At 36.7% G+C, this 12,805-nt stretch overlaps 1 protein-coding gene across 1 annotated transcript; it reads left to right on the top strand.

Annotated features, from left to right (window-relative positions):
- Positions 1-5,317: 5,317 nt before the first annotated feature.
- Positions 5,318-12,136, top strand: LOC112419406 (uncharacterized). Its single transcript, XM_024777052.2, has 2 exons — positions 5,318-9,179; positions 11,358-12,136. The coding sequence occupies exons 1-2, from the start codon at positions 5,318-5,320 to the stop codon at positions 12,134-12,136; spliced, it is 4,641 nt and encodes a 1,546-aa protein (XP_024632820.2).
- The last annotated feature ends 669 nt before the right edge of the window (positions 12,137-12,805 follow it).

Here is a 12,805-nt window from a genome sequence, read left to right as displayed (position 1 = left end):
TATTTCTAGAATTTTATTTTATTCGAAAATATAATCTAGATGAATTACAAGATACAATGAATTTTGATTAATACTGGTATATAAGTCATGTTATATTATTGAATAACAAACCCTTAATTCTATTATTTAATGTTATGTTTTCTTAATTATTGGAATATTTCCAATATTTTTATTTTTTGTATAAAAAATAAAAAAAAACTTACTTTTTAATTTTGAAAGAAAAATCTGAACTTTTTTTTAAAAAAATAAAATTTATTTTCTTATTATATTCATGAATTTCGAAATATATTAAGTTCCTGAATTTTCCATAAATATAAAATTTTTGAAATATATATTTTTTTTCTCATATTTTTAACTTTTTCCAGATTTTTTTATTATTTTTTAAAATTTTCTAGAACTTTTTAAATTTTTATTAATTTTTCCAAAATTTTTTCAGTATTTTTCATTTTTATTAAAATTTTCAGATTATTTTTTATTTTATTAAATTTACCAGAATTTTTTAATTTGTTTAATCATATTTTTTATTTTAATTAATTTTTTCGTTATTTTTTAATTTTTCAGAATATTTTTCATTTTTATTAATTTTTCCAGAATTTATTTAATTTTTTATGTTTTTTTTCGTTTTTTATTTTTTTTAAAATCACAAATGCCACGTGTACCCTTTAAAAAAATAAAAAATACAAATAATTATACAGTCAGCGTCCATTACATATGTGTCAGGTTTTAAAAAAAATTAAAATTAAAATAATTACACAGTGGCGTGCCACATCAGTGTCTGGATGGGGTCAAGAGTGTTTTGTGGAGAATCTTAATATTATAGGGGTGTTTTGTGAAGAATCTTCATATTATAGGGTTGGATTCTAAACTTTTATTTTTACAGGGGGTAAACCGGAATCGCCCAAATTACAGGGGGTAAAGACATATTAACCTATATATATATATATATATATATATACACACACCTTGTTTATCTTGATAAGTGTCATAGTTGAAAAGAATTCTCTAAAAATATAATTTGTTCAATTTTTAACATGATATCAATTATTTATTTATTTTTAAAATATAATGATCAATCAAAGTTAAAAAAAAATATTAATTAATTTTATTGATTATATCCTCTAATTTATTTTGCATCAACCTCGAGTCAATTTCTTTTTCTTAATGTTTATAAAATAGATAAATACATCAATATTTTGGTAAAATTAAGGCTAAAATATGTTTTTGGTCCCTGCAAATATAGCGAATTTGGGTTTTGGTCCCTGGTAAAAAAAAATTTGAAATCAATCCCTGTAAATTTTTTTGTTTTTTAAAAAAGTCCTTGGCCCCATTTTCTTGCTGATTTGACACATTTTTGTCCATATGGCACATGATGACTGTGTAGGACTGGTACATGTGGCAATTATGTTGATTTAAATATTAATGAAAAAGATAAAAATGCTAAAATGGTTTTTGTTTGTTTTAATTAAATACAAATAATTATTTTTTTAATTGAAATTTCAAAAAACAATCATCTTCATCCATCTTATGAATAAGTGTACCAGTAAAGCAATGCAATCTTGAATAAAACTCATAAATTTCCAGCCAGCTGCATATCAAACCCAAGAAAAAATTGCTCAACAAAAATCATTCATTCAAATCCATCTTCATCACCAAAATCACGACAAAGCCATAAAAACAAATTAAAGCAACAAACCAATTGACTCATAAAACACAAATCACTTTGGATTCCCAAACCTTCACCATACTATTCCAATCCTTCATTCATCAAACCGATTTACAGTGGTGATGGTGGTAAGGCTAAGTTGTGTTTCACATATGAATCAGATCTGTCATTAATCATCAAAATTAGATATGAATCAAACTCTGGATATCACGATTTGCAATGGACTGTTAATGAATCAAAGCTGTATAAATAGACGACAAAGAAGACGGCGGTGACGAGAATCGGAACAAGCTACACCGGCAAGCGAAACCCGAACCCAGATGGTGGAAAGGGGAAAATCTTAGGGTTTCCAATTTCCCCCTTCTTCTTCTTCATCAATCTCCATCCCTCCATCATTCTTCATCTTCTTCTTCGCCGTTCATCGTTTGAATCGACCATCCATTTCAATCCCTCAATCGTTCATCTTTCGAGGAGTGATGAAACAAATGTGGCCGGAGGAATATAGAGAGCGATGGTGGTTGATGACGAGATCGGAGGTGATTTATGTGGGGATTTGATGGATTCTGGGGTAACCTAGTGAAGAACCAATGATGAATGCAGCTGAGGAAAGATGAATAAATTGCTTTTCTGGTTCCAAGTTTGCACTGCTTTTTTGTAGAGATAATGAATATGTTGATTCTAATTCTTCTATATATTTATTTTAATTAAATTTATTTTTAGTTTTGAAAAACTAATTTTAATTTTATTAAAAGGATTTATAAAATGTTTAAAATAAATTAAATTCCATGTGTGCGCCACATGTTCAAGTTGGTACAGTCATCAGCTACCACCTAAGCAAAAATGTGCCAAATCAGCAAGAAAGTGGGTCCAGGGACTTTTTTAAAAAACAAAATTTTTTGCAGGGATCGATTTCAAAAAAAAATATTACCAGGGACCAAAACCCAAACTCACTATATTTGCAGGGACCAAAAACATATTTTAGCCTAAAATTAATTTGTTTTTCATAAAAAAGGTTTTGGTTGAATAAAAAAGTTAATTTGGTCAATTTAACATTCTCTTTCTTTTATTTATAATTATTATTTATTTTTGTAAAATAACCAAATGTGTCATTCATAGAACATATGAAATATATAATATTGAATCAATATTTACTCAAAAAAAATAATATTGAATCAATATTAAATAGAGTTTAATAGCAATCTGCCATAGAGTAAAATGATTTCTTTTTTGTATGTAACCCCTTCAATTCTCAGGGAAAGGGGTTTTGGTAATCTAAAGTTCAATCAGGAGGTAAGTAGATGAAAAACATTGGGATTCTTCCCTATTATCAATGATATTTTGATGGCTCTGCTAGGGTTTCTTTCGCAAGCAAGCACTTTCTTCTTCCTTGCTCCTTTTCGATTTTGATTGGTTTCTTCCCATTGAATTAGTGCAATCGCGTTAATATATTTGTGTTACAAAGATTGATCCCACTTAATTCATCATTAGAAATTATCTCCATCGAGGTTTTCTCCCCTCATCTACTTACTCTTTGATCTTTTCTTTTACTGTGTGCTGATAGTCTCATACGAGCTCTGCCATGTCGTTCGACTGGTAGGCAGAATTGGCTCCGCCAGCAGCTGCACTCTCCAACGCTGTGCAGTCTTCCTTGCCAACTATTACTCGAACACAGACACCAGAGCACCTCTCTGCGTCAGTTTCGCCTATGGTACCAGCTTCGCAAACTGCGTTTCCACAACCGGTTTTGTCCTTCGCTGCAGCTCTCACAGGGACAACCGTAATTGATGAAAGACCTTTCCCTTCTCCGTGGATCAAAGGTGATGCTTTAAGCATTAAAATCTATCAGGAGGAGTACCGGAAGGGAGTTGAAGATTGTCGTAAGGTTTTACGTGCGCGTCTGACTCTCAGCAAGGGGGACAAACCTCTTTCTGCCCGTGAGCTCAGGGACAGAATTGGGAAGATTTGGCAGACGGCAGCAGGTTGGAAAATGGTGCCTCTAGGAAAGGGTTTTTATGATTTTCACTTTGACTCGGTGGACGATTTACAGAAGATATGGGCAGCAGGCACAATGAACCTTAAGCCTGGATTATTACGGTTCTCTCAATGGACCAAAGACTTTAAACTTTTGGTGCAAAAACAAACTCATGTTTCGCTTTGGATTCGCTTGGTGGAGTTACCGCAAGAGTATTGGCGGGAACGCACCTTGAAGGAAATAGCTAGTGCCGTGGGCACGCCTATTGACATTGATGGGCCAACTAGAAACCGTACCTTTGGGCATTATGCTCGCATTCTAGTGGACATAGATTTATCCAAGAAGGCGTATGATGAGGTCCTTGTTGAACAAGACAGTTTCGCGTTTATGGTGGAAATTCAGTATGAACGTCGGCCTTTGTTTTGTCACCATTGTTATTCCATTGACCATAATATCAATACTTGTCGTTGGCTAAAACCGCAAGCAGCCAAGGAGAAAGTGGATCGTGGGAAACAACCGGCCAAGGAATTTGTTGGTGCGCCTCTACGTCAACAGAAGGGTGGGGGCGCTTCTACTTCGGCTGTGGGAGGGGCAGCGTCGTGGATTCCTATTCCGGTTCCTATTCCATCTACAGTCACCACCACTACCAGGACAACAGTCCCAGCTTCTTCAACACCGCAGGCCTCTTCAGTTCAGCCAGTGCACCAATCAATTCCGGTCTCAGTAGGTGCTGTCCCGGGTTCTGACCTTTCATCAAATTCTTTCAGTTTACCGCTACACAATGTCTTTGATTTGATTGAGCGTAATTCAACTAAAGAATGTACTTTATCGACACCTGTGTTGGAGAAGGTTGTTTCCCCTGAAGCGCACGTTGACGTGCAACCTGTAGAAGTGGGCGAGTTCCATCAGACATCGCGGGAGGAGTTGGCGTGCCCCACGTTGACTAATGTTACTAACCCACTTCTGGATAGTGCGGAACACAATCATGGGAGCCCACGGGAGCTGGGGGGTAGTCCCAAGGGTCCTACTGAGCGTGTATCGCACTCATCCCCTCCTGGGCGTGAGGACTTACGACCTAACGGAGAGGTTCAGTTAACTCAGACATCAAGGGAGGAGTTGGAGAACCCCACGATCGATGAGTTTTCCGAACCGCTTCAGGATGGTGTGGAACAGGATCATGTGAGCCTACGGGAGCAGGAGGAGAGTCCCAAGGGTGCTCGTGAGCATGTTTCAAGACCATTCCCTTCTGAACCTGTTGAAACAGGTCCGCTTGTTCGGCTTGTTAATCCTGAAAAAGAAACCACCAGTGTGGAGGAAGATGGGATCGAACAGGCAGTTCCTATTTTGCAACGACAAGAGGTTCACCCTAGTAAAAACATTCAACATGGCCTTGAGTTATGGGAAAGGGTTCGTGAGTATGATGCTAGAACAGCAGCGGAAGCTAGTGTAATAAATACTGATCTATTGCCAGTTCTTACCAGAAGTAAGAAACAGAAGCTTAAGGTTCAACAGGTTCTTGAAACACAGCTGCCCAAGCCTCGTGCTCGGGGTAACAATCAGCCATCTTCCCAATGAATGTTCTTTATTGGAATGTACGAGGTATTGGTAATTCTGACACTCAGGTTGCTTTAAAAAATTTATTTTTATCCCATAAACCAACTATTATTTTTGTGGCGGAACCAATGGTTAGCTTTGAGAGAATTCCTACTTGGTATTGGTCTTCTATAGGCGTGACGAAATATTGCATAAATAACCGAGGTCCCTCACTTCCTAATCTGTGGGCGTTGTGGGGTAATGATTTAATGGCGACTGTTATTTTCGTTTCTGACCAATGCATTGCTTTGGAGGTTTCTTGTTTCCATTCAACTGTTTATATTGCTGCGATCTATGCTAATACTTACTATGTGAAGCGTCGAGAGCTTTGGGCTGCTCTCACTCATTTGCAAGGTTGTTTTCAAGGGCTGTGGTTGTATATGGGTGATTTTAATGCCATTTTGGGCGCTCATGAAAAAAGGGGTAGGCGCCATCCTCCTCCTTTGTCTTGTGAAGATTTCTTGAATTGGACAAATGCAAATTCTTTAATTCATCTCTCCACTTTGGGGTCTTTTTTCACTTGGACTAATGGTCGATTCGGTGTGCAAAATGTTGCTCTTCGCCTTGACCGTGCTGTTTGTAATGATGAATGGTTAAATTTTTGGCGTCAAGCTACTTGCACAACGTTAGTTCGAGACCAATCTGACCACCATCCGCTTTTACTATCTCTTATTTTCTCAACTGTACAGCATTCCAGTCCTTTCAAATTCTTTAAAGTTTGGACTTCCCATGAGGATTGTCGCAAGTTGGTGACTGAAGCTTGGTCTAAAGGTGTTAGCGGGCAGGGCATGAAACGGTTACAGGCGAAGTTACGTTATGTTAAAAATTCTTTCCGGTCTTGGAACCGTAATGTTTTTGGTGATGTGGATAGGCAGGTGCAACTTGCGGTGGATGAAGTGAACCGTATCCAGCTTTTACTTGACACTGAAGGATTTTCTGACAATCTTTATTTGCAGGATTTAGAAGCTCAGCTTCTCTTAACAAAAGCGTTAAATGTTCAGGAACAATTTTGGAAAGAGAAGGCGCGAAATCAGCATTTTATTAGTGGGGACCGTAACACTGCTTACTTTCACAGGGTGTCTAAAATCCGGGCAGCCACCAACTCTATTTCTTTACTGCAGGATGGTGAAAATGTTCTTACTGATCCCATGGATATTGAGATGCATATTCTTTCTTATTTTCAAGGTATTTTTACCATGGATAATAACTGTGTTCAAAATACGTTGGTGGATGAGACTATCCCCGTGCTAGTTACGGAGGTGGAGAATCAAAGGCTCCTGGATTTACCTGGTTTTAAGGAAATCAAGGATGCAGTTTTTGCTCTTAATGCTGATGGAGCACCAGGTCCGGATGGGTTTGGTGGCCATTTTTATCAAACATTTTGGGATGTCGTGGGCACTGATGTGGTCCAATCTGTTCAAGATTTTTTCCTCCATGGTGTGATTCCTCCTAATGTAAACTCGAATATGATTGTGTTACTTCCAAAGATTCAAGGCGCTCAGTCCATGGGAGACTACCGTCCTATTGCTCTTGCGAACTTTCAGTTCAAGATTATTACTAAAATTTTGGCGGATAGACTGGCATGCATAACGTCGAGAATCATTTCTGTTGAGCAACGGGGATTTGTTCGTGACCGTCACATTTCTGACTGTGTAATTATTGCTTCTGAAGCGATCAATTTGCTTGATAAACGTCAGTATGGAGGTAATATTGCGCTTAAGGTCGATATTTCCAAAGCTTTTGACACTTTAGATTGGGATTTTCTTATCATGGTGCTGCATAATTTTGGTTTCTCCACTACTTTCATAAACTGGATCCTTGCTATTTTACAATCGGCTCGTTTATCTATTTTAGTAAATGGCACAGCGGTTGGTTATTTCCCTTGCACCCGTGGGGTGCGTCAGGGGGATCCTCTTTCCCCTCTTTTATTTTGTATTGCAGAGGAGGTTCTCAGTCGTGCATTATCTATTTCTGCTAATAGGGGGCGGCTTACACCTATGTCCTATTGTCGGGGATCTTTCCTCCCGACTCATGTGTTATATGCGGATGATGTTTTGGTTTTTTGCACGGGGCTGAAGTGTAATATTAGGGAGCTTTTTCTTATTTTTCAGAAATACTCAGAGGTGTCAGGGCAGATTATTAACAATGTAAAGAGCCGGTTTTATACGGGAGCTATGTCTACAACTCGGACAAATATGATTGCTAATTTATTGAGCTTCCCGGTGGGAACATTGCCGTTTCAGTATCTTGGTTGCACCATTTTTCAAGGAAAACCAAAGGTAATTCACTTTCGTATGATTGCGGATAAAATTAAAAACAAACTAGCTACTTGGAAAGGTCGCATTCTGTCCATTATGGGAAGGGTGCAGCTTGTTAAATCATTGTTTCATGGGATGCTTGTATACTCTTTCCATGTTTACCTTTGGCCTAGAAGGTTGCTGCGTTTTCTTGATTCGTGGATTAAAAATTTCATCTGGAGTGATGACGTCCATTCTAGGAAAGTTTGCACGGTAGCTTGGAAAATAATGTGTCGTCCGTGGGTTGCAGGTGGCCTAGACATTAAACCTACACGTTTGATCAATGATGCCTTGATTATGAAACTGTCTTGGGACCTACTTGCTTCAGATGCACAGTGGTCTACTCTTTTAAAGAGGCGTTATTTTTCCAATGGTGTGCCTCGTCTGCGTTATTTCAAGTCCTCGGTTTGGTCCGGAATCAAGGTACATATAGGTACTGTGTTGGATAACTCTTTATGGATAGTGGGCAGCGGTGATCGTATCAATTTTTGGACGGATAATTGGTTAGGGGAGCCGTTGGTGGATTTGTTGCATTTAGATAAAGAGTTTCATGGGCACCTTAAAGGAAAGCTTTCTGAAGTGATTATTAACGGAGCCTTCTTCTTGCCTGCACCTATCGCTGCTAGTGGTGACATCCAACTCAGATTAGATAGCATCGTTTTACCAAACAGCCAGCTGCCGGATGTTTTGGTTTGGAGGCATGCTTCGAATGGAATTCTTTCGTCAAAGCAAGCCTATTCGTTTCTGTGCCTGCGTGCTATTCTGCTGCCTTCGGCGGAAGTAATTTGGTCTGCTGCCATACCGCCTTCCATTTCTTTCATTTATTGGCGGCTTCATCACCGAAAAATGCCCACGGATGAAAATCTCCGTCGCCGTGGCTGTATCGTCGTGTCCGTTTGCAGCCTTTGCTTGACAGCAGCAGAATCTTCGGAACACCTTTTCCTTTCTTGCATCTTTGCGGCTCAGCTTTGGGGTTGGCTTGGCTCTAGACTCAATTGTGTTGTGGATACATCTTCCTTTGCTGCTCTTTTGTCTTGTAGACCAGCAAGCTGCTCCTCTCAAGTGGCGGAAATATATCTAGCAGCAATATTGCATACTCTTCATTCTATTTGGTGCGCTCGCAACTCCATCCGGTTTTCATTCTTAGCGCCTTCTTTGCATGCTGCACAGGTTCGTATCCATTCTTCTATTACTATGTCTGGTAATGCTTCTAGAGGAAAATGTTTGCCTTCGGATTACCCCTTTCTGGATTCTTTTATGGTCTCGCACCATAGCCGTCGAGTTAAGGAAATTATACCGGTTTTGTGGAAGGCTCCGACATCCCCTTGGTTAAAAGTTAATACGGACGGCTCGGTGATAGGAGGTCACGCAGCTTGTGGGGGGCTGTTTCGTGACTCTCTCGGTACTTTCCGTGGAGCTTTTTGTTGTAACATTGGTCTACAATCTATTTTCTATGCGGAGGTGCTTGGTTTTATCATTGCTATTGAATATGCAGCATCTAAAGAGTGGCGACACATTTGGTTGGAAAGCGACTCCTCTAGTGCTTTATTGATTTTTTCTAATCCCTTGTTGGTTCCTATTATGCTCCGTAACAGATGGCATAATGCTAGGCGGTTGGGAGTTCAGATTCTATCATCTCATATTTTTCGTGAAGGTAATTGTTGTGCGGATAAATTAGCCTCTCTGGGACATTCCTGTGTTGGTCAAGTTTGGTTACACAATCTACCTTCTGCATTGTGTCTTGATTTTTTCCGTGATAGATGTGGGTTTCCTAATTACAGGCTCCCTTAATTTGTTTGAGTCTGTTGGTGTTTCTGTTTATTTTTCTGTTTTCTTTTCTGTTTGTGGAGGGTTTTGGCCTAGTCCCCCCTCCTTTTGTAATTATTTTTTTTCCCCTTTTTTTAATAAAATTTCTTGAGTGTCTCGGTAGAGGATGGAGGTATCTCGGGGTGCCAACCTAGTTGGGATGTCGACGACGCCTCTTGATGCTGTAGTCACTCTCCTAGTTCATAAAAAAAAAGGAGGTAAGTAAAGTATAAAAATTATTCCATCCAATAATAAAACTTAGGTTCTCCTGAACAATTCTAATCTTGAATTTTAAACTCACTTTATAAATACAATTTAAAAATAATAATATATTAAATTTATTAAATATCAAATGTAAAACTAGTTACACTGTTGAATACATGTGTTTAATAGCACATAAATTGTCAATGTAAGTAGTTTTACATTGAAATTCAATGAGACCACTATTCTTTCATGTCATGCAATTACAATCAATTTCACAATAACCACAGGGGTGCCGTGGTAAAATATGAAGAAAAAAAAATGGATGTCATTTTTTTTTAATGGATGCCTCTTTTAAAAATATTTTGTACTAATAGTGTGCATATTCTTTAAAAAACAAATTAGAGGAATTTAAATCCTTGATACATTCCCCTTTTTTCTATTAAGTTATAGAAATAATAAAAAATAAAAAATATTTAATAATACATTTTATGTTATTAGTTACTTATACTATATATGAATTACCAATTACTATATAAAAAACAAAATATATAAAAAAAACATGCAATGTCAAAAATAAATAAATCACCAAATAACTTGTTCAAAAAAAATAAATCACCAAATAATCATTGAATATTATTATTTTATCATTTTTTGACAAAACATTGAATACAACCTCTAAATAAAATTAATGAAAACCATATAAGCAAAATACACTGAATATTTTATCTTGAAAGAGAAGTAGCCATCTCATACTCTTCTATTTATTTATATTTTTATCCATTAAAGACACACATAATTTCGTAAAAGAAAAAAACACACAAACCCATTTTAAGAAGCAATTGTTGTTTTTCAATAAAAAAATAAATTCACCATCAGTTACTTTAACATGTGCAATATTACACATGTTAGACAAAATTATGATATTACAATAAATTTGATTTCTTTCTTCAAAAAAATAAATAAATTTGATTTCTAAATATTTTAAAAAATAGATGTACTAAATTTTTAGATAATAGTCATATTGAATTTCTTAATAATTTGAAGATAAAAATCAATGTATGGTAATTTTTTATTTATTGAATTACTATATATGAATTTACCAAATACTTCATAAACATTATATATAAAGAAAAACGATCGGTCAAAAACAAATGAATCACCCAATACAGTTGTTTTCTTCTCATTTTGATAAACATTGAATATGACATTTAAATATAAATAAATTCTATAAATGCAAAATACATTGAATATTTTTTCTAGTGAAAGAAGTAGCGATCTCATTTTCATCTATTTATACCCATAAAAAACAAGCACAAACACTCATTTCCATTGAAGAAGAAAAAAACACACACACAACACAAAGACAACCCTTTTGCAAAGTCATAACAACATGAACGGAGTCATGACATTGTACGGAACATCATCCAATTTCTACTTTGCACAAACCTTATGAACCCGATTCTCGACATGACAACACAATCCCATCTCAATCGTTCAACCCATTCAAACTCAAATTTCAACCCTTGGATATTTTCTCACTCCCTCTTGTCACACTTTGTCGTCCCAAAATAATATTCAATCGTAAAATAGTCATAAATTTCAGCTACATATTCACAAACACCATTTTCCCCTCACTCCTTGTTAGTAACATCTTTTATTCTCAGCAAAATTAAAACCTTTTTATCTTTATCTTATCTTATTTTCATAAAATTCCAAATTATATTTTTACTTTCCAGTATACTATCAAATTTGTCAATCTTTTTCCTTCTTCTAACTTTCTTGTGTAATTGTCAAGGCTAATATTTTTTGAATGAAATGATAGGCCAATTTGAGAACTTGCCGGAAAACTATGTCTCTTGGTCCCACTGCCAACCACATTACATGCTAGAAAATCCGGCTGTTTTCTGCGAACTTCCAACTTTTAACGGCCATCCATCGGGTCGGGCCAGATATCCGAGTCGGAGCAGAAACATACCCAAGAGACGCAACAACAATGCAGATACATTTGAAAATCGGAAAGATTCATTGAAGACCAACCGATTCACAAGAAATTTTCGCCAGTTTAACTACTCTAAGAGGAGGTTTACCGACACCAAAAGTATCTCTGCCCCGTTTACACCCCACAACACGACATCGTTCATAATCCGTGCGAAGAAGTCTGGCGGGATAGCTTCCCTGGTCTCACCTTGTGCGATGACGCCGACGATTCTAACAACTCCGACACTATATCCTACAACTGAGGTGATCGTGGAGACAGCCAAGGAAAAGTGGGGACTGGATGCATATGGCACCATGAAAGGCCTAATCCGTCTCCGGAAGGAAAAAGAAAACTCCGACCAAGCTGGTGAAAACAATGACTTGAAAAATGAAGTTGAGAAGAGATTGAACAATGATTTAAGTAGGTTTGAGATGATATATCCAACAAGTTGTGGTGATAAACATAATTTGGAGAATAGGGTTGATGAACATGATTTGAAAATTAAACATCTTGAAGAACAAAATCTAACACTTAAGGAAAGAATTTTTCTCATGGAAAGGGAATTGGGTGACTTGAGGCAGCGTGTTGTATGCTTTGAGACCGGGGGGAATTGGCGCTGGTGATAACGAGTCTGAGAATTTCAACGACCAAGATGTTTGCTTGGAGAAGAGCATCGAAAATGGTGACCATATCAACAGCAAGAGTGAAGACAATTGACAACAGTAATTGTTTGAGTGAAATTAGTGTATGTTTTGGAATCATAGTGAGTTTGATAAAATCATAGTAACTGTAATTGAACCTCAAAAGCGTGCTTTTGCCACTGTGAAATTCACCACTTCTTGTTAGAGTTCGAAAGATTATGTTGCTATATCTAATGATTATACCTTTTTTTTAAGAGATAAGAGAAGAAACCTTGGTTATTATTAAATGAGTGTTTGAAACCACTACAGCTAAAAGAACTCACAGACACAGCTGCTGTGTTAGAATTTCAAAATATTAGATCTTGTTGGGACTCGATATTTAGTCAAGTAACGACATTCCAAAATTTTTGATATAAGAGAGGAGAATTGGATTGGACCGTCTCTTTTTTTTTTGTTGAAAGAATTGGATCATCTCTTGTGAGGAGGGAGTTCTTCTATTAAGCATTGATCTTATCAATCACATTTCATTGAATGTCAGAAAAATCGATGCTTAATTCCGTAAGAAAAAAAATGGAGAAATTTGTTTTGGAGGGGAAAAGAAGATAGAGAGATTGTATGCTCCTCTGACCACTTTATTTTCTCACTTATATG

Source organism: Medicago truncatula, chromosome 2 (assembly GCF_003473485.1).
Source record: "Medicago truncatula cultivar Jemalong A17 chromosome 2, MtrunA17r5.0-ANR, whole genome shotgun sequence".
NCBI classification, from domain to species: Eukaryota; Viridiplantae; Streptophyta; class Magnoliopsida; order Fabales; family Fabaceae; genus Medicago; species Medicago truncatula.
Note: the sequence above shows the minus strand (reverse complement) of the source record. Positions and strands in the feature narration are given on the sequence as shown.

What these genes read in the sequence shown, in the direction of transcription:
- LOC112419406 (XM_024777052.2), top strand. Translation starts at nt 5,318, where the DNA reads ATGGTTAGCTTTGAGAGAATTCCTACTTGGTATTGGTCTTCTATAGGC. An exon ending in ATCTCATATTTTTCGTGAAG is followed by an intron (nt 9,180 to 11,357) that starts GTAATTGTTGTG and finishes ATGAAATGATAG; the next exon opens with GCCAATTTGAGAACTTGCCG.